A 22,603-nucleotide genomic window follows, 5' to 3' on the forward strand; every position below is an offset into this window, starting at 1 on the left:
ATGAGCAGAAGCAGCAGCCGGGAATGTGGCCCCTCTGCCGGGCTGCAGCAGCACCGAGGCTGGGGTCGGTGCTGCTGCAGGGCCGACTCCACATGTTCATAGGGACCAGAGGGGGCCACTTGGGGTGGAACCAAAACTAAAAGCCACCAATACAGGACTTTATTATACTGTTGTAGTATACAGGATCAGAAACACTTTTTTTTTTTTTTTTTTTTTACTTTCTAACTTGTCTGCATATATATTAATGGTTGATACCATGTTGGTAAGAACCTATATCATATATATATGTGTATATATGATTAAAAGATACATCCTAGGATGCACTGGGACACATCATCAGTGATGTGCCTGAGATCATCGGGGGTTTCGGGTCTTTCAACAATCATACCCCCTCCTTCAGGTGACCCAGCCGGGGTTGATCAAGCCCCGACTTGTGTCCCAGTAGCATTGGCCCACAGATCGCTCCTCCTGATCCAAAGCCATCTCGAGGCTCTCTCTGCTGCCTCCATGGTGGACTTGATGGCTTACCTTTTTGCAGCCCCCGTAATGCCAAGCAGTGTGAACACCTTGCAGAGGGAGCGGCCAGCAAACCCTCTGCAGCCTACTTCAATGGGCTCACAGCGTGCCTTCCAGCCTCTTCTTTGGCATTGCTCGACCAGCTCTTGGTACTTCGACCGCTTCCGCTCGTTTGCCTCCTCTATTCGGTCCTCCCAGGGAACTGTCAGTTTATCAGTACCACCTGCCTTGAAGAAACTGATGAAAGCACGATGTCTGGCCTCAAATATGTTGTAGTGATGTAATCTGGAAACTTGAGCTGCTTGCCCAAGTCCACTCGTAGATCCCAGTCAACTGCTGAGGTGAGGAGGCCGGCTGCTGGTTTGGGCTGTGACTGCGGCTGCTATCCAGCCCTGATAAAGACAACGTTCCTCTTGCCAGGTTGTTGCTTGCTGCTGTTGCGTTTGACCACGATGGTGGAAATGGCTTCAGCAACGGTCTTCAGCACTTGGTCGTGCCGCCAACGGTAGCGGCCCTCCCCCAGGGCTTTAGAGCAGCTGCTTAAGATGTGTTCCAGAGAGCCTTTCCTGGAACACAGCGCACAGGCAGGAGAGTCAACCATGCCCCAGAGATGGAGATTGGCTGGGCTGGGTAGGACATCGTAGACAGCTTGGACCATGAACTTGATACGCTGGGGTTCAGCCTGCCTGAACTCAGACCAGGTCACCTTCCTCTCCAGCGCTCCCTCCCATCTTGTCCATGCTCCTTGCTGCTGCATGCCCACCATCCTGCTGGTCCGTTCCTCCTCAACCCCTGCCCGCACCTCCTTCAGACTATATATATATATATATATATATATATATATATATATATATATGTATATAATATATATCATATATATTTTAATATATCACACATTTAATTTATTTATATGTATATATAATTTTTTTTAGATTATTATTAGGTTCAGAAATACTTAAAGAAACGCTGACTGCATTTTGCCCAAATAATTTGGGATGAAACGCATAACTGACATAGAATCTGTTGGCCCTTTTCCACTAGTATCTACTCAGCTCGCTTCTACCCGCCACGCCCCCGTCTTGCGCGTTTCCACTACGGGCTGAGGCGGGTGGAGGCGTGCCGAGTAGATACTTTTTCTGTAACCATTCTGCCGAGGTTCTAACCGGGCTGAGCCGGGACTATTTCTGCCGTCATCACCCTCCACGCCACTGATTGGTCGTGGGACCGTCAGACGTTTTGAATCAGGAAGTGGGAGTCAGCGCGAGAGCGGCTCTCAGCTCGCAGCGATTTTATTATAAAGCGCAAACGTCTGTTTGGTGATCCAACTGTGAGTTGCAGATGTTCATAAACCTGGGGGCTGACGAGAGAATTAAAAAAGGGATGTAGACGGGCGATAAGGAACGACCAGATCCACAGGAACTCTGTTTTTTTTTCTCAGCCGCTCGCGGCTCCAGCTGATTTCTCATCAGCGCCGACACAAACAAAGGGGTTGCACAATCTAGTACGTCACAGCAGCTTCACCCCAACCTGCCCACTTCTCACCTGGGGGGGGGAACAAACGAGGCCAAGGCGGGCTGAGTCGAGCTGAGTAGATACTAGTGGAAAAGCTCCATATGTGACCGGCAAGTGTTTTTTTGTTTTTTATTATTGAGGCCAGTGGGGTGGCCAGCAGATTTGTACGGGGGGCCATGGCCACCCCTGCCCCCCCCCTGGTGGCGCCACTGTCTGGCTGCACCTGTTGATGTTCCCTAACCCGAGTGTTCCCCGACCCGAGTGTTCCCCGACCCGAGTGTTCCCCGACCCGAGTGTTCCCCGACCTGAGTGTTCCCCGACCCGAGTGTTCCCCGACCTGAGTGTTCCCCGACCCGAGTGTTCCCCGACCCGAGTGTTCCCCGACCCGAGTGTTCCCTAACAGAGTGTTCCCTCTGCAGGTGCTGGGCAGGACGTGGGCCGCAGCTGCATCCTGGTCTCCATCGGGGGGAAGAACATCATGCTGGACTGTGGGATGCACATGGGATACAACGATGACGTCAGTAATCCTGCTCTTCCATAAATGCTATAATCATGTCACTACAAATGTTATGCTACACCAATGCTCATGCGTACTAATAATCGTCCTGGCAGCTTCATCTTTATATCATGAAAGACTGTCACACCATATGTGAATTAGAAGCTGGGGAAACATCCAAAACATGCAGGCCGGGGGCCGTTGAGGACGGGGATGAAGTTGGGCCAAGCAGCATTTGTTTTGAATTTGGATACAGGAAGAAGAAGCAGAAATGACGTTAATTGCGTCATGATGTTCTCCGTGCGTCGCTGGTTTGATCCAGATATCCTAATGATTAATTACCATGTAAACGGAATATTCCCAATGTTTCAGTAACCGGAATATTAGCAATAACCCGAATTTTGACTGCATGTAAACGTAGTCATTGTTGTGAGCAGTGAAGTCTGTGTGTGTAGATCAAACTGCCCTACTTCACTTTTTTTTTTTATCTGGGGCTGTAATTTAAGAATGCAGTGATCCAGTAAATGTTCAATAGATAAAATGTAGTGACATTTGACGATGTTGTTCTTTTGTGATGTCCACTCGTCTGAAAGACCGCTAACCTCGGGGAAAACAAGACAGTAACTTTGTCCACTACTTGTAAATCAGTTTTTTTTTGCCCTAAATGTCCAATCATAATCTGCTTTAATACAGACTTTACTTTGAAATCATTGTTCAGGATAGGTTGACGGTAGACAATTGCAATTTGAAGATGAAAAGGAAAACAATCTTTAGCTGCTGTCATGAGTAAAATCAGTTTTTAATTTCAAAGTACAATACCTGTTATTTTGAGAGGTGTCCTTTTAATTAGCTACAAAAAACTCATTCATTTATTGTTTTGAAACATGTATTTATAGGACGCATTGCAGTGAAAATGTGTGTTCAAAATATTGCTTTGAAATTAAATCATGTCTGCTTTGGGGGGAAATTCCAGGTAAATGAGAGTCTTCTTTCCTTTTCAGAGACGTTTCCCAGACTTCTCTTACATCACCCAGAACGGGCGTCTGACAGACTTTTTGGATTGTGTGATCATCAGGTTCGTGGTCCTTTTCCTCTCCGTCTCGCATGCTTTCTGAGCCAACATCATCTCCAGGCTTCACATAGAAATTAGGCCTGTCAGTTTAGCGTGTAAATTAGATGAATTAATTACACTGCTAATTACCGTGTTATGAAAATTAACGCAATTCATTGTGAGTGGCAAAATGCGCAAGCATTTTAAATTTGGCCCATTGAGGGACCCGTAGGCCACTTGGCAGTGGCAGGTCACTTCCCACACTGCAAAAACTCTAAATCTTACCAGGAATATTTGTCTTATTTCTAGTTAAAATGTCTAATCAAGTTCCACTGTAAACGTTACAGCTACTTACAGTTCCCAGTACTTGAATCGCTGTATTGACTCAGCTTTAGTTTTAATTTTGAATTGAGAGTCTGCTTAAGTGCCTATTTGAGACTCAGCCTTATTTTATTTCTGAATTTTATTTATCTAACTGTATTTGCATTGCATTTTTGAATAAAGCACCTGGCCTTATTTGCCGGTTTGCTGATGTGCTTGAGCTTTTTCTTTTGAATTTCATTTATGAAACACACTTCACCAATAAAAATGTGGATTTCAAATCTTCTCTTCTTAGTGTATTCAATTGGTTAGTCATGCACTGCAATTTTGTAATGTCCTAGAATTCAAATTCTTTATTTGGGGACCTTTAGCAGATATGAGATTAAAATGCGATTAATTAGATTAATTAATTAGAAATCCTGTAAATAATTAGATTTTCTTTTTTTTAATCGCCTGCCAGCACGAATAGAAAAACCATGTTTTTATTTGTCTGCATTTGTTTAATTGTTTTTTTATAGGATCCCCATTAGCTGATGTCGCGACATCAGCTATTCTTCCTGGGGTCCCCGATGCAATTTAAAAGAACATAGTCCACACATACACACATTTATCGCTGTTACCGGTCACTGTAACACCGAGTCATCATATACACAAACAGAATACATTATACATTAAAATACATTATTGGTACAAAGAATTCATCATACAGTCATTACAAAACCACAAAGTATAACCCGCAAATAAATTCCTGTAATAAATTATAGCACGTGATATATTTGTTACTCAGTGAATTTTATGTAAATAGTCTTTTGCTACCTTTTTAAAACTGTATTTTGATGTAATATTTCTGATGTTATTAGGTAATGCGTTCCATCCTGTGATAGCTCTGTATATAACAGTGTGTTTTAAAAGGTTTGTTCTTGGCTTAGGTGCCAGTAAATGATCATAACATGATTGTCTGGTTGGATATTTATTGACATTTCTAGTGAACACTATCTGATCTGCGAAATAATGTAGTTTTTTTTACTATTGATCAAATTCCTCATGAAAGTAAGGAGACTTCATTTTAATCTGTCTACAACCAACAGCCATGATAAATGCTCATGCATTTTTAAGATATTTGCATGCAGTGAACAATTTAAAGCAATCCTAGCTGCTTTGTTCTGTACAATTTGAAGTTTTTAATATCTTTGGTCCCTGCATCTGCTTTGTTCTCAGTCATTTCCACCTGGACCACTGCGGCGCTCTGCCCTTCATGAGCGAGATGGTTGGCTACGACGGACCCATCTACATGACTCACCCCACCAAGGCCATTTGTCCCATTTTACTTGAGGATTTCCGAAAAATCACAGTCGATAAGAAGGGAGAGACCAACTTTTTTACTTCGCAAATGATCAAGGACTGCATGAAGAAAGTGGTTCCTTTGAACCTCCACCAGACGGTCCAGGTGCGGCGTCGATGTCGTGTTTTTCCGTGTTCAGTCCCACATTTTTATCAAATCACACGTTTCTCTGTGCCAGCTGCTTCTTCCCGTTTGATGGTGAATCAAGCTGTTGCTGTTGCTCTGCCGGCAGGTGGATGACGAGCTGGAGATCAAGGCGTACTACGCCGGCCACGTCCTGGGAGCCGCTATGGTGCAACTCAAAGTGGGATCAGAGTCGGTGGTTTACACTGTGAGTTAAAACGACGCTAAACTCTGTCACAGTCTCTGAGGAAAAACCAACCAACCTTTTAAAATGTGTGTTTGTCTCAGGGGGACTATAATATGACACCAGACAGGCATTTAGGGTAAGTGCTCTTTACTGTTTTCACTGATAATCCTTTGGTTTTATACTGACAGGAGGAGTAAACACTTTCTTATGCTCCTTTTATAGCCTGATTTTATTCTTAGTAATTTCACAGAGTACGTTTACATGCAGTTAATAACGCTTTTCTAACCGGAATATTGGCAATAACCCGGTTTTGCACGGCCATGTAAACACCAATAACCCTTTTGAATAACCCGAATTTGCTCATATTCCCGTTTTTAAAAACCCCAACATGACCCCTGGGTTACTCCTTTTAAAACCTGAATATTGGGTCATGTAAACACCAAACGGAATATCCCCATCAAATGGAACAGGAATTTGTTTTCTGCACATGGTCTGTTCACAAGGAATCCTGGTCTTTTGAGTCCAGGAAGTTCTTATAAACACGGAGAAATGCCGTTAAATACATGTCGCCTGGCTTGCACCAAGCCAGGCCTGGCGATAAATTTGATATTTCATGGTTTGCATTAATGGGCGTGGCCTAACGGCTCAACAGCGCCCCCTAGAAAACTTTTCTCTGCCATAACTTTTGAGCGGGTTGTGATAAAGACATGTGGGTGGTGTCATCGGACTCGGTATTGAGTCCTTGACCATAATTGGTGAAAATTAGCCCCGCCCCTTCTTCTGATTGATCGATATTTCATAGTTCCTATTTTCTGCCATAACTTTTGAATGGTTTGACATAGAGAGTCGTGGGTGGTGTCATGTCTTATATGCTTATGGGGGACGGTGGCCATGAGTGCGAGGGCCCGTTCATCGCTGCTTGCAGCTTTAATTCTCATTGCTCTTTAATGCAGTATGCACAAGGGATGGAGTGAGCTTCTGTATGTGTTCCCCCAGACCTCCCAACAGTCATTTAAATACGGTAAAACCAGTGCGTTGTATAGGATGAATAATGCTTTATAGTTCAAGAAATGTTTTGCCTTTGCTAAAACCGAGATACTTGTTGCTTAGTTCGCTTATGCCTCGGGCCGGCTCTGCATCAGAGATAAAAGCCTCTGCTGCTCGTTCTGGGTTGGAGTCCAGATGAGAGTGGGCCAGAGTTCAAACATGAGCCGTGGAGAGAAGATTAGCCGGTCAGGCCTTAATGGCAGAGCTGCTACTGAAACACCCCCAGAAGAAGATGCGTTGGCTCAAGTTTAGTGTGCAGTTCAGTGAGAATGATGGAGGGACTGTGCTGGTGTTCTGTGGGAGTTTGATTCTGACACAAGCAGGCAGAGATCTTGCAGCAACACATGGCCCCATTTGCACCGTTAATCACTCAGGCCCCTCATTTAGACTGGAAAACAACCAGCAAATGCTGCTTGGCGATGGGTGGGAAGAGCTGCAGGTGAAAACCCTGCTGGTTCAGAGAAGGGAAGCGGAATTAAAGCCTCACTCAGCTGTCATCCAAGCCAAAGCTACCTACTGTAAAGAAGCATCTTCTCAGTTTTCTCGTTGTTTTTTTCTGATATGTAATTGGATATGTCCAAAAACATTTCCAGAAAAGTTTGAACGCTTTATAAAATGGAACAAAATGTTTAATTTGTTTGAACACTGAAAAAACTCAAAATCTTAACAAGAATATTTGTCTTATTTCTAGTTAAAATGTCTCATTTTTAGTCAAAAACTCTCATTACACTTAAAACAAGAGTCATTACCAGAAAAATAACATGTTGTTTGACAATTTTCACCTGTTTCAAGTAAATTTTCACTTAAAATAAGTAGAAAAATCTGCCAATGGAACAATATTTTTTTGCTTGTAATGAGAAGATAAATCTTGTCCCACTGGAAGATTTTTTACTTATTTCAAGTGAAAATCTACTTGAAACAGGTGAAAATTGTCAAATAACAAGTTATTTTTCTGGTAATGAGTCTTGTTTTAAGTGTAATGAGATTTTTTGACTAAAAATGAGACATTTTAACTAGAAATAAGACAAATATTCTTGTTAAGATTTTGAGTTTTTGCAGTGAACATTTGTCCGACACCAAGGACATGGTTTTCAGTGTTTTCATAGGCAGACTTCATTGGGTCAAGAATATTCAAACAAGTCTGTGATTTATTACCAGCGATAGATGTAAAAAGTTGGGAGAGAGACCAAGAAGGACAGAAAAACTTAAACAAGCCCCAGAAGTTTCTATATTTAGTAGAGTGATTGGTAACAGATGTAAGGGTCAGGGTTGGCTAGAAACGAAGCAACAGTGTGGTTTTCCATGGACACGATGTCCTGAGGTCTGATGATTCCATTTTTTTAGCTTAATTGTGGTAAAAATGAACATTACATCCTCTTAAAAACAAAACTAACCCTTAAAAATGGGGCCGTGTCATAGATCCAGAGTGTCAGGCCTGCTTTCAGTCCGGATCTGCGCCCTAATCAAAAAGGATAGAGCATTATAAAGAGAATCAGGACAAATCTCGTATTTATACTTGGCATCACTGATTTCCAGACGTAGAAAACAAAATAAAATCAAAGGGAAGGGTCATGTAATGTACGGAAGAGTATTAGGGGCAGGCAGGAGAAAAAATATTTGAGAGGGGAAGATTTTTTTTTATTGTGCACTTGGAGAAAAAAGTCGAAATGTCGAGAAAAAAGTCGAAACGTACGGAGCCCCTCTGGTGACATTTGAAAAAAATAAAATAATGCGTGGCCACGCATTATTTAATTTTTTTTCCAAATGTCACCAGAGGGGCTCCTAGAAATGTCTAGATTAATGTTGAAATACAATTTTGAAATTTCAAGAATAAAGTCGAAATTTCACCTTTTTTCTCAACATTTCAACTTTATTCACAAAATTTTGACTTTTTTTCTTGAAATTGTACTTCAACATTAATCTCAACATTTCGACTTTTTTCTCGACATTTCAAGTTTTTTCTCGACATTTCGACTTTTTTCACGTGCATAATTGAAAATAAATCTTCCTCCTAAAATATTATTTTTATGTTTCTCCTGCCTGGCCCTAATACTCTTCTGTATGTAATGTAATAATACATGTGTCTGCTTCTTTTTTGATTTTGTTGCTTGTACCTAGTCCCATTTTCTTTTTTTTAAATATTTGTTTTAAATGCATTGCTGCAAATCAGTAAACACACAGGAAATCTCTTTCTTTGGTCCTATTTTTTTAAGTAAAAAGTATTTCTCTTTGTTTCCTTGTACAAACTGTTCCAACTTTTGGAAATGTTTGCATCGCTTCTGTTATTTTACCTGCCTTCAACATTATTGTAAAAGGTCATAAAAACCTTTCAGACGAGCAAACATTCCAACTTCTGACTGTTTCTGTACATGCAGTGTATTTTCCGTCTTGTCTAACGTAATTTCCTCGTGTCGGATATTTGCAGCGCTGCGTGGATCGATAAGTGCCGTCCAGACATCCTGATCTCAGAGTCCACGTACGCCACCACCATCCGCGACTCCAAGAGGTGCAGGGAGAGGGACTTTCTCAAGAAAGTACACGAAAGCATAGAAAGAGGAGGAAAGGTCAATTTACAGTTGGTCTTCTTTGGTGAATTTTACTTTTCTTTCTTTTTTTTGATGAATTTATGGTTTTTTTTTTTGTTTCTTTCAAACCTTCCAGGTTCTTATTCCAGTCTTTGCCCTCGGACGAGCACAAGAACTCTGCATCCTGTTGGAAACATTTTGGTAATTGGCATTTTCAAAAGAGAAAAACAAAAGAATCAGCAATAGAAAAGAACATTTTTAAGTGTCTGTCAAAGCTGGAAGTGAGAGTGATGTATATTCCCAGTGTTGCCATGTTTCTGCCTCAATCCCAGTATTGAAAAACATTCTTTCACTATGAGCTCAGCGTAAATGACTACAGAATTGAAATGTCTCATATTTATTTGAATAGCTCCCAAAGATATCAGTCTTCATTTTGTTAGACATCAATGAATAATTGTATGACTGTATCGAGTGACAGAGTCTAAATTCCTCATCTTGTTACCCAGGGAGAGAATGAACCTCAAGGCTCCAATCTACTTCTCAACTGGGCTGACGGAGAAAGCCAATCATTATTACAAGCTTTTCATCACGTGGACCAATCAGAAGATTCGGAAAACCTTTGTGCAAAGAAACATGTTTGAATTTAAGCACATCAAGCCCTTCGATCGTTCGTACGCGGATAATCCCGGGCCGATGGTGAGCCAGTGTTTCCTCTCTGCTCGTAAGGTTTCTGACTGACAGTTGAAGGGCAGTAAAGCTGCAGATGTGGTCTCTTCTTCAGGTGGTGTTCGCCACACCAGGGATGCTGCACGCCGGCCAGTCGTTGCAGATATTCAAGAAGTGGGCCGGCAATGAGAAGAACATGGTGAGTCTCGTATAGAGGGTCTGCATTGATGTCACGTTCCCCACTGGACCAGCACCCTTACTCACACTGAGGGGCAAAACATCAGGAAAAACAGCTGCAACTAGTGGAGAAGACGGGATAACAGCTGATTATGGGCTTAAATTAAAGGCAGTTGGACTTGACAGTGACCCGTACAGTTACCCCAAGAACCAGTGGTCCATGGACATTAATATTTGGTACAGTTACCAAGAACCAGTGGTCCATGGACATTAATATTTGGTACAGTTACCCCAAGAACCAGTGGTCCATGGACATTAATATTTGGTACAGTTACCAAGAAACAGTGGTCCATGGTCATTAATATTTGGTACAGTTACCAAGAACCAGTGGTCCATGGACATTAATATTTGGTACAGTTACCAAGAACCAGTGGTCCATGGACATTAATATTTGGTACAGTTACCAAGAAACAGTGGTCCATGGACATTAATATTTGGTACAGTTACCAAGAACCAGTGGTCCATGGACATTAATATTTGGCCACGAATCCAGTTTCCTGATATTTATATGTACTTAATTTCTACGCCGGGGAAATACACGAAGCAAAGCTTGAAGGCTTACAAAAGTGTTGACGCTTGGTCCGACTTCAAGGCAGGATTTGTTGTAGAAATTAAAGTGATGAGGACACCGAATTTTATGATTTGACCGTTTAACGTTAGCTACCCAAAAATCCAACATTACCTGATACAAAATGGGAACCACAAATCCACGTTTCGGTGCCTGGAATCCAGTTGTTTCTGTGAATTGCAGCGATCCATTTGTCTCTCTTAAGCTTATTTTTCAGCAGTCTGTAAAACGATAACTCCGATTTCTTGCTAAATCTATGAGTACAGTCGATCGCACAACAGCTCTTTCCCATTTTAGATGTTTTCTAGTTGCTCAAACTGAAAGTTTACGCTGACACTCAGTCTTTCTGACACTCAGTCTTTCTGACACTCAGTCTTTCTGACACTCAGTCTTTCTGACACTCAGTCTTTCTGACACTCTGACACAGTGGGCGTAACTCGCTGTGAAGTCGCATCTGTGACGTCAATGCATTCCCTCTATAGCAATGGAAAGATTTCAGTTTATTCATTTTTTTTTTCCTTTTTCCTTTTACAAATAATAAACTGTTTGCAGGTGATCATGCCCGGGTACTGTGTACAAGGAACAATTGGTTATAAGATCCTGAATGGGCAGAGGAAACTGGAGATGGAAGGAAGAGCAACAGTAAGGACGTTTTAGATTTTCTTTCAACAGCTTTTGCATCATATTAGATTAGATATGCATACGACCCCCCAGCAAATTTTGCCATTATATCTGATCTCTCCTGTAACTTTACATCGATATGTAGATTCTGCAATCTAGGACTGGGGATCGATTCAAATGTTCGTTATGGACAAACTGTGACTAGCACAGAAGTCCAACAACAAAACACTGCTCGGGTTCAGATCGGGGAGGCCGTTCCTCCATATCACGCCTCTCCAGGTATCACTGTCAATGCCCACGTGAGCGTTGAAGTCCCCCAGTAGAACAATGGAGTCCCCAGTTAGAGCACTATCAAGTACTCCTCCCAGGGACTCCAAGAAGGCCGGGTACTCCCCACTGCTGTTCGGCCCGTAGGCACAAACAACAGTGAGAGACCTTTTCCCGACCCGAAGGCGCAGGGAAGTGACCCTCTCGTTCACTGGGGTGAACTCCAACACATGGCGGCTGAGCTGGGGGGCTATAACCAAGCCCACACCAGCCCACCGCCTCTCACCCTGGGCAACTCCAGAGTAGTGGAGGGTCCAGCCCCCTTCAAGGAGCTGGGTTCCAGAGCCCAAGCTACGTGTGGAGGTGAGCCCGACTATCTCTAGCCGGTATCTCTCAACCTCACGCACAAGCTCCGGCTCCTTCCCCCCCAGCGAGGTGACATTCCATGTCCCCACTGTGAGGGTTTTGGTCCAGGGATTGGGTCGTCGAGGCACCCCGCCACGACTGCTACCCAGCCCACAATGCACCGGCCTGCCATGGTCCTTCCTGCGGGTGGTGGGCCTACAGGAAGGCGGGCCCGCGTCGCCGTTTCGGGCTGAGCCCGGCCGGGTCCCACGGGCAAAGACCCGGCCACCAGGCGCTCGCCTACGAGCCCCAACCCCAGGCCTGGCTCCAGGGAGGGGCCCCGGTGACGCCGATCCGGGCGACGTTGCAGTCCTTTGTTCTTTCTCCTCCATGATTGGCGTGAACCGCTCTTAGTCTGGCCGTCATCTAGGACCTGTTTGCCATGGGAGACGCTACCAGGGGCGTAAGTGCCCCCGACAACATAGCTCCTAGGATCACTCGGGCACACAAACCCTCCACCACAGTAAGGTGGGGGTTCAAGGAGGGGAAAAATGTGATTGTTCAGTGAAATTTTTGATGAATTAAATTGATGAAAATCACTCAGGCCTTTTGAATATTGCTTACATTTCATTTCATTTGTTTATTTGGAAGGGACAGATACAGAAAACATAGACAGACATAAATGGCTATCTGATGCCTGAATCATAGTGTTTATAGCGAATGCTAATTTGCAACACTCGTCCCTAACAGGGCTCACATCACAATTAAAAGAAAGGAGTTAGTTAGAGTTAGAGTTAGTTAGTTACTAATAATGTGGTAGTCTTTACAAAATGCTGGTCCAAAGAATGAATGGTGGTGAATGGGACTGAGCTGGTTACAGCTATTTCAAGCCTTATAATAACTTCTCACAAAGAAAAAGTATGGTTATATCATACATTTCCTGACTCCTCAAAGTCCATTGGGTATTGTGGTGGTTGTCTTTTGGGTCGTGGATATCTCTTGATCCCAGAAGATAAAATTAACTAGATAGTTTAGGTGAAAAATTGTATGGAAATGTGTGTAATTTATGGTTTAAGGAGGCCGTGTGACCTCTATGTTTGTCAGAAAAACACAACCATGGGCTCAGATAAAAACTGAGAAGGTCCTCTTTACATTGATACCAAACAATCATATATCTACTATTGACAAATAGGAAACTGATCACCATTTCTAACTTTAGACGACAAATCAATGGTTGTGCTAATTAATCAATAATTATGACTAAACGATAACTTTGACAGCTTAGCATACGGCAGAAATGGATTCAGCACAAAAAAATCCTACAGAAACAATAGAGAAAGTGCTTTTCCTCAAAAATGCCTACCATGTTGTTTTCTAAGGGGCTTTTTCAATTTTCGGCCCTGACTATTACTGTGTGGAATTGTGGGGATCCACCTTTAAAACCACCTTAAATTCAATAATAAAACTTCAAAAACGAGCCATACGTATCATCAATAAGGCTGATTACTACGCTCACACAGATCCACTTTTTCTAAATTCTCATGTTATTAAATTTTATGATTTGTTTTATTTTAAAATCATGCAAATTATGTTCAAAGCAAAATCAAAAATGCTCCCTGACCCAATACAGAGGTTCTTTTCAATTCAGGACTACCTACAATCTTAGGTGTCTGCAATTTTACTGTACAAAAAGCCAAAAAAGGTATGAAAAGGAGATGTGTCTCCATCACTGGAGTTAAATTCTGGAATGATGCAAACATACATTTAAAAACATGTCATTCTTTTTTTGTATTTAATAAAATGGTTTGTAAAGCTATTTTTGAAGCTTATAAGTGCAATTGACCATCTGTAAATGTTTCTTTGCTTTTCTATTGTTTCTTTGCCTTTTGTTGTTTCTTTGCTTTTCTATTCTCTTTTTGGTTTTCTGGAGGTTGGTAGCCAAAAATAGAAAGTTGGTACAATAGGATAGGCTTTTATAAGCATTTTGCTTCAGCCTATGCCTTTTCAGTCATTGTTCAACACATTTTTTGGTTTTGTATGAAATGTTAATGCTGTGCACAATGTTTTTTTTTTTGAGTTGTTTTGTGTTGTCATGACTGAATAAACTTCATTCATTCATTCATTCTGAATTATTTCATTCGGAAAAATTAATTCCGAATTAAAAAACATCATGTAACCGTGTCATGTGTTGTGTTTGTGACCAGCTAGACGTGAAGATGCAGGTGGAGTACATGTCCTTCAGCGCTCACGCCGACGCCAAGGGAATCATGCAGCTGATCCGCATGGCGGAGCCGCGCAACATGCTGCTGGTGCACGGAGAGGCCGTGAAGATGGAGTTCCTGAAGGGCAAGATCGAGCAGGAGTTCAGTGAGTAGCGCGGCCCGCACAGCTACACCCTCACCGCTACAATCTCACCGCTACACCCGCACCGCTACACCCGCACCGCTACACGCACACCGCTACACCTGCACCGCTACACCTGCACCGCTACACCTACACCGCTACACCTACACCGCTACACCCGCACCGCTACACCCACACCGCTACACCCAAACTACTACACCCAGAGCCGTCTGGGAGATTTGCGAGGCCCTGTGCGAAATGGCCGGGGCCTCGCAAAATTTTTGGGTTTTTCGGGTCTGATCGGGTGTCTATATGCGCAATTTTAACTCTCCAATGATCAAAATACTGGATACCTTCCCCTGCCTCATCATCATCTCTTGACTCGACGCGGGGCCCCACGGCTGCTTGAGACCCGGTCGGATCGGTGATTTTTCTAACAAATTTATCAAACGAGCCTTTCAGAGAGACATTAAACTCTTCCATTTTCTTTAGTTTTTTTCTTTTTTCATCCCCTGATGGAAATTTCCTGCATCTGTCTCGTTCTCTCGACATTGTGTGACAGTTTGTTCCAACTCCACCGTCTGGATCAGACTAGCTTGTGTCTGCGCTTGGTCTGATCAGTTGTATTGAACAACAGATGCGCATCATTGCACATATATTTTACTGATATGCACAGACTAGTACACATTTAGGTCTCTAATGGAACGTGACTGTTGATATTTATAAGGGAAAAAACGGAAAAAAAAAAAAAAAATTCAAAAACCCCATGCCCATAGCGCGAGGCCCCGTGCGGTCGCACGGTTCGCACACCCCTTGCAGCGGCTCTGACTACACCCACACCGCTACAGCCAAACTGCTACACCCGCACCGCTACACCCGCACTGCTACACCCGCACCGCTACACCTACACCGCTACACCCACACCGCTACACCCAAACTACTACACCGTAACTGCTACACCCGCACTGCTACACCCACACCGCTACACCCAAACTACTACACCCGCACAGCTACACCCAAACTACTACACTGTAACTGCTACACCCGCACAGCTACACCCAAACTACTACACTGTAACTGCTACACCCGCACCGCTACACCCGCACCGCTACACCCACACCGCTACACCTACACCGCTACACCCACACCGCTACACCCAAACTACTACACCCGCACCGCTACACCTGCACCGCTACACCGCTACACCCGCACCGCTACACCCACACCGCTACACCCGCACCGCTACACCCGCACCGCTACACCCGCACCGCTACACCTGCACCGCTACACCTGCACCGCTACACCCGCACCGCTACACCCACACCGCTACACCCGCACCGCTACACCCACACCGCTACACCCGCACCGCTACACCCGCACCGCTACACCCGCACCGCTACACCCGCACCGCTACACCTGCACCGCTACACCTGCACCGCTACACCCGCACCGCTACACCCACACCGCTACACCCACACCGCTACACCCACACCGCTACACCCAAACTACTACACCTAAACTACTACACCCGCACCGCTACACCTGCACCGCTACACCCGCACCGCTACACCCGCACCGCTACACCCGCACCGCTACACCCGCACCGCTACACCCGCACCGCTACACCCGCACCGCTACACCCGCACCGCTACACCCGCACCGCTACACCCGCACCGCTACACCCGCACCGCTACACCCGCACCGCTACACCTGCACCGCTACACCCGCACCGCTACACCCGCACCGCTACACCCGCACCGCTACACCTGCACCGCTACACCCGCACCGCTACACCCGCACCGCTACACCTGCACCGCTACACCCGCACCGCTACACCCATAGACATCTCTCCTCCTCCTCCCATGGAGCTGCTGCGATACGTCAACGTCGCCGCCATATTGGATGTTCAAGACTGCGCTGTAAACTAATACAAGTAAATTGACTTATTTTCATAAAGCGCCTTTCTACAAAGAAATGTACGTTTTACGTCTCATTTATTCATTCACACACGCACTAATATACTTGGGAAACAGTTAGACACCAAATATAATATATTTAATTTTCTCATATGGCAAAAATAAGAACTTTATTGATCCCACATAGGAGTAATTCATGTTATATCAGCTATAGAGAACAAGGTAGTGCCGAAAAACAATATATATCCCCCTCACAAAAAATAGAGAAACATATTTTTTCATCAACAAAACAAATTTAAAAATTTTCAAATAACAAAATAACATATTTGAACCATTTTTCAGACGATAAAATAACTGAAAAAATCTGAAAAATTGTTCAAATATGTTATTTTGTTACTTGAAAAATTTAAAATATGTTTATGTAAAATATGTTTTGTTAATGAGAAAATATGTTTCTGTATTTTTCTTATTTTTGTGAGGAGGGATATATATTGTTTTTAGGCACTCCCTTGTTCTCTATAGCTGATATAACATGAATTACTCCTATGTGGGATCAATAAAGTTCTTATTTTTGCCATATGAGAAAATTAAATATATTATATTTGGTGCCTAACTGTTTCCCAAGTATATTAGTGCGTGTGTGAATGAATAAATGAGACGTAAAACGTAAATTTCTTTGTAGAAAGGCACTTTATGAAAATAAGTCCATTCACTTGTATTAAGTTTACAGAGCAGTCTTGAACATCCAATATGGCGGCGACATTGACGTATCGCAGCAGCTCCATGGAAGGAGGAGGATACATGTCTATGGCTACACCCACACATCTACAGCCGCACCTACAGCCACAGGGCTACACCCGCACCTACACCTACAGCAGCAGAGGAAGGAGTTTCCACCCCGGCTAACCGCTCTGTTCTTAAACGTCAGGCATCGACTGTTACATGCCGGCCAATGGAGAGACGGTAACCGTGACAACGAACCCCAGCGTGCCTGTTGACATGTCAGTCAACCTGCTGAAGAGGGAGATGGCTCTCGGAGGTAAATCCTGTGGTGAATGAGTCAGACAAGTTTCACTTGACATTTCAGTTGGTGTAACTCTGATTCTGGTGGTTGTTTTACCTTACAGGCTCCACCTGCACACAGTGGTGACCCAGATTAGTGTCTGCAGTGACTTAATATGAGGGTTAGGGCAGGACAAGGTGGAGGTGGTGTTGCGTGGGAGACAGTAACGCAGTGGCTTCGTGACTGTGACGTTTTAAACGCACACTTGCAGCCCTTCTGCTTTATTGAATACCAAATTATTTCTTATATTTTGTAGCAGAATTAGTTGTTGAAATGCACGTAGAGCGTTGTGCACTCTGTTTTATGACTTGGAGCCATTTAATGATTCCTTTTCAATTACATTTTAAAGTTGTTGAAGTTATCATTCTTATTTAAATTTGAATTTGATCATGAGCAAAACATAGCTTCCTCTTCTGACTGTTAAAATTGTAAAAATGTAAACTAAGTGCTTACAGGACTGTCTCAGAAAATTAGAATATTGTGATAAAGTTCTTTATTTTCTGTAATGCAATTAAAAAAACAAAAATGTCATACATTCTGGATTCATTACAAATCAACTGAAATATTGCAAGCCCTTTATTATTTTAATATTGCTGATCATGGCTTACAGTTTAAGATTAAGATTCCCAGAATATTCTAATTTTTTGAGATAGGATAGGAGTTTTCTTAAGCTGTAAGCCATGATCAGCAATATTAAAATAATAAAAGGCTTGCAATATTTCAGTTGATTTGTAATGAATCCAGAATGTATGACATTTTTGCATTACAGAAAATAAAGGACTTTATCACAATATTCTAATTTTCTGAGACAGTCCTGTAGTTTAGTTTAAGCAGTCAGCCATAAACTCCATAAAATACATAGAATGTAAATGTTAACATGAAATGTCCAGTTTTGAAGAAGTACACTCTTTCAGTTCTTTCTCCTGTTACAACATAATGATGCAAATTATGTTCTTACCAGTTTATAAAATGAGGTGTGTTTGTGTGTGTTTTTTTTCCTGGCTGCTCGTGATTAACTCTGCCTTTTCGCTGAAGGAACCCTGCCCGACCCTAAGAAACCTCGCAGCATGCACGGCACCCTGATCATGAAAGAAAATGTAAGTTCACAGTATTTAGAAAGTTTCCAGTTTATCTAAAACACTTGGCTGATGAGTTCTGTGGTAAATGCTGCTGTATGCACTGCAAAAACTTAAAATCTTAACAAGAATATTTGTCTTATTTCTAGTTAAAATGTCTCATTTTAGTAAAAAAAATCTCATTACACTTAAAACAAGACTCATCACTGGAAAAAACAACAATTTTCACCTGTTTCAAGTAGATTTTCACTTAAAATAAGTAGAAAAATCTGCCAGTGGAACAAGATTTTTTTGCTTGTAATAAGAAGATAAATCTTGTTCCACTGGCAGATTTTTCTACTTATTTCAAGTGAAAATGTACTTGAAACTGGTGAAAACTGTCAAATAACAAGTTATTTTTCTGGTAATGACTTTTGTTTTAAGTGTAATGAGATTTTCTGACTAAAAAGGAGACATTTTAGAAATAAGACAAATATTCCTGGTAAGATTTTGAGTTTTTCTAGAGCTGCATTCGGCACTTTAGCACCGCCCTAGTGGCTCCCTGGAGCTTTTTCAAAAATGTTCGAAAATGGAAGTAGATGGGGGAGGGAAATGTATTTTTTTGTTTTAATATGGTTTCTGTTGGAGGACAAACATGACATAAACATTCTTAACGCTTTCCAATACTGTAAAAATGTGTAGTATAAATACAAAATTTCAACATTTCTGTTAACGAAGATTTGTACGGAAGAGTATTAGGGCCATGAGGGAAGAGAAAAAAGTCAACATGTCGAGAAAAAAATCGAAATGGCGAGAATAATGTTTAAATACAATTTCAAGAATAAAGTTGAAATTTCACCATTTTTCTCAACATTTCAACCTTATTCACGAAATTTAGATTTTTTTTCTCGACATTTCGACTTTTTTCTCGACATTTTGACTGTTTTCTCAAAATTGTACTTCAACGTTAATCTCGACAATTCAACTTCTTTCTCGACATTTCAACTTTTTTCTCGAAGTGCACAATAAAAAAATCTCCTCTAAAATATTAGTTTTATCTTTCTCCTGCCTGGCCCTGATAATCTTCCGTAGTTTTGTGTCGTAGCCACACGTTTCCACCAGCAGGGCGGCGCCAGGTAGGTGGCTGTTGGAAACAAACCGGCCAAAGGGATTTGTTTCCGGAGGGAAAAAGAGAAAAATAACTGAGGAGAAAAAGAGGATTCAACGTTTCTTGGGCGGAATCATTTGCATTCATTACCTGAATGTTTGCTCTGTAGCGAGAAGTTGTCCAATAACAAAAAGAGTCATGTGGAAAGACATTAGCAGCTACATTTGCAGCCGAGGACTCGGTTCTAACTACCGTATTGTTCCGAATATAAGACGGTGTTTTTTGCATTGAAATAAGACTGAAAAAGTGGGTTCATCTTACATTCGGTGTCTAGACATTATACCCATTTACAACGCTAGATGGCGCCAGATATCTTTAAAGCGAATGTGAACTTAACTCCCCAGGCCAAAGCGAACCCCTGTCACGAAGAAGAAAAATAAAAATAGCACTAAGAAAGAAAAGAGAAGAAAATAAGAAAAGAGATAACAGAAGATGGAGAAACGAGAAAAGTGGATGGAAGATCAGCAGGTTAACCGGCAGCTGAGAAGAAGTTATAATGCAAACTTCAACATGATTTGAATGAGGCAAAATAACAAGCTTTTTCTCTCGAATATATTGTTATAATCATTTGTTTCAGATGTACTGTAATTATTGTCTGTATAAAAATTGAATTTGGTGTTCAAAAAGTATTTTTTCAAACTTGAGTCTTGAAAAACAGGGGGTCGTCTTATAATCAGGGTCGTCTTATATTCGGGCCAATACCGTAATATAGAAACATGCAGCATGTGTTGTCTTCATTCTAAGGCTTATACAAGACTTTAAATTTTTTGCGGCTCCAGACATATTAGTTTTTTGTGTTTTTGGTCCAATACGGCTCTAAAACATGTTGGGTTGCCGACCCCTGCCGTAAGCGTTGCTGCTGCCGTTGACCCGTCGTGTCTCTCCCTGTCAGAGTCTGAAGCTGGTGTCGTCGGAGCAGGCCCTGAAGGAGCTGGGCCTCAACGAGCACCAGCTCCGCTTCACCTGCCGCGTGCAGCTGCAGGACCCGCACAGCGACGCCGACACACTCCTCCGGATCTACACACACCTCAAGAGGTGAGAAGGTGTCGCCGCTCTGCCTCCGTCCCACAGTCCATCTGCAAGCTTTTGCATTTCATCTGGACACCACCACTCCTTTGGCACTTTTTCCACTAGCACCTACTCGGCTCATCTCAACTGTAGCTGGGAATGAATTCATGAAAATCGTGCAGCAAACAAATTGGGACGTCCCCCTAGTGGCCGGTTTGCAGAAAATTCAAAATGGCTCCCGCCGAAAATATCTCATATCTCAGCTTCTCTTAGGGCCCGATTTACTAAGATCCTAAATAAAGAGTACTAAATTGCGTGTGCACTGAAAAAGTTTGCACGTGCTGTTGTTGTGTGTTTTGCGGGTGATCAACTAAGATTGCGTGCGCAATTGATAACAGGTGCAAACCTCAGTATTTAAATGAGGTGTTGCGCGTCTTAGGGTTTGCGGCGCAAACTTTGCGCCATGGAGAGTGGATGGAAAGCAGGATATAGTCGCAAGCGCAAAATGAAATTTGACGAGTTGGAGTTAGAGATATTAGTGGAAGAGGCAAATTGTTGTGCCGTATTCAGCACCCCTGCCGTGAAAAGCACCCCCTCGTATATTCAATGATAAGTAGACCAAGAAAAAAAACAACACACTGACACTTCAATATATTTATATATACACACTCACACAAACACATACTTAGGAGTTTATATTATATATATTTACAAATATTATGGAAGACAACACAGTAAGCAGGCTATTAATTAATGACATCAATAACCATTTACCCGATTTTTGTTATCTGTGACTGTGATTGTGGGAAAGTATGACTATTGTGGAATCCATGTGCGCATTTAAACATGAATCATTAACACAAAACTGGACGCTAAACAGAACATGACACGGAATGAGAATATCATTTTTGTCATTGTGTGTACGTTGTCATTTGTAGTAAATTAAACATGAGCATTTAGTCCTTTTTGACATTTACTCGTGAATAAGAGATCTGTGGGTAATATATGTCGACGAGGGGGTGCTTTTCACGGCAGGGGTGCTGAATACGGCACAACACCTGCCGGGGTATGACACGCTAGAGCCAACTGCAGAACAGGCGCACAATAACAAACTCTTTTTTCTCCATGAAAACACGTGATTTATTTATTATCACAAATAAAAAAATGAAGATGCCTCCTGTGGCAACCTTTTGCTGAATAATACTCGATTTAACATTCAAATAAAATATTTCTCCTTTTGCATGTGGAGAATCCTCACAATAAATTGAGCCATCCCCACCCCAATCCTCAAATCAGGCACCAACAAGCATCCCTGCGTAATGCTGGGCAGATTAGCACCTTCCTTTCAAACGTATTAAATACAGACGCAACCACAATCCCCGCAATTACTTTCAGGCTTGGTAAATCTCATTGCGCGTGGTAAATGGACATATTTGCATTTTCCCTTCCCAGTATTTAGCGATTTCTGGCGGGTACGCCCCATATTGATTATTCATCAGGGCAAAAGTATTAAATGAACAGCGTGTGCTATTTTGCTCATTTCAGAGGCGCAGTCCTCTTTGCACGCTGTTAGTAGATCAGCTGGCACATTGCTTTGCGGGTGATGTCAAGTTTGCACACGTTTTTACGCACGCAAACCTTTAGTAAATCAGGCCCTTAGTCCCTTGGTCCCGTTCAAAGCTTACAACAATCCACGCAGCATCCAGGAAAAATCATGTTCCAAATCCAGGAAAACAAATTTGAACTGAGGAATGCCGGTTCGTTCAAAAACCAAAAGGCAAGAACAAAGTCAAAAGAACATTGTACTTCAGTGTAAAACTATGGAATTGTTGCGAAAAGGAATTAAGAATGTGTAGTTCGATCCATACCTTTTAAAAAATGTTTAAAATTAAGACTACCAACGGGTATAAAAATATATTGTAATGGGATATACTGTAATGCTTCAGCCTACACCTTTTTTGGTCACATCTTTTTGAGCTATCTCTGTAGTTCCTCTCTGGTTTTGCTGTTTTCCCCATGTTGTATGATGATGGTTGCACCGATGTAAAAACATTGTTTTTTGGATAACCAAAATAAACAAAAAGAAAGAAAGTTAAAAAATGAGAGAGAGAGAAGCTTCAAGCAGCAACGCTTTTCTTTTTTTGTTAGTTTGTCTCGGCGCTGCTGAAAAGTCAGCTGGAGCCGTGAGCAGCTATGAAGAGACAGAGCTCCTGGTAGATCTGATCG

General features: G+C 42.4%; 1 protein-coding gene across 1 annotated transcript in view; it reads left to right on the plus strand.

The window, feature by feature from the left end:
- ints11 (integrator complex subunit 11) overlaps window positions 1-22,603 on the plus strand; it is a 28,877-nt gene that overhangs the window by 431 nt on the left and 5,843 nt on the right. The window contains exons 2-15 of the mRNA XM_061735205.1: window positions 2,448-2,545; window positions 3,526-3,599; window positions 5,115-5,343; window positions 5,471-5,569; window positions 5,650-5,684; window positions 9,021-9,159; window positions 9,257-9,321; window positions 9,627-9,816; window positions 9,902-9,985; window positions 11,144-11,233; window positions 14,029-14,191; window positions 17,012-17,122; window positions 18,182-18,243; window positions 20,262-20,404. Coding sequence (XP_061591189.1) covers window positions 2,448-2,545; window positions 3,526-3,599; window positions 5,115-5,343; window positions 5,471-5,569; window positions 5,650-5,684; window positions 9,021-9,159; window positions 9,257-9,321; window positions 9,627-9,816; window positions 9,902-9,985; window positions 11,144-11,233; window positions 14,029-14,191; window positions 17,012-17,122; window positions 18,182-18,243; window positions 20,262-20,404 — 1,582 coding nt within the window. The remainder of the gene's footprint in view (window positions 1-2,447; window positions 2,546-3,525; window positions 3,600-5,114; window positions 5,344-5,470; window positions 5,570-5,649; window positions 5,685-9,020; window positions 9,160-9,256; window positions 9,322-9,626; window positions 9,817-9,901; window positions 9,986-11,143; window positions 11,234-14,028; window positions 14,192-17,011; window positions 17,123-18,181; window positions 18,244-20,261; window positions 20,405-22,603) is intronic.

This window comes from Cololabis saira, chromosome 12 (genome assembly GCF_033807715.1).
Source record: "Cololabis saira isolate AMF1-May2022 chromosome 12, fColSai1.1, whole genome shotgun sequence".
Lineage (NCBI taxonomy): Eukaryota > Metazoa > Chordata > Actinopteri > Beloniformes > Belonidae > Cololabis > Cololabis saira.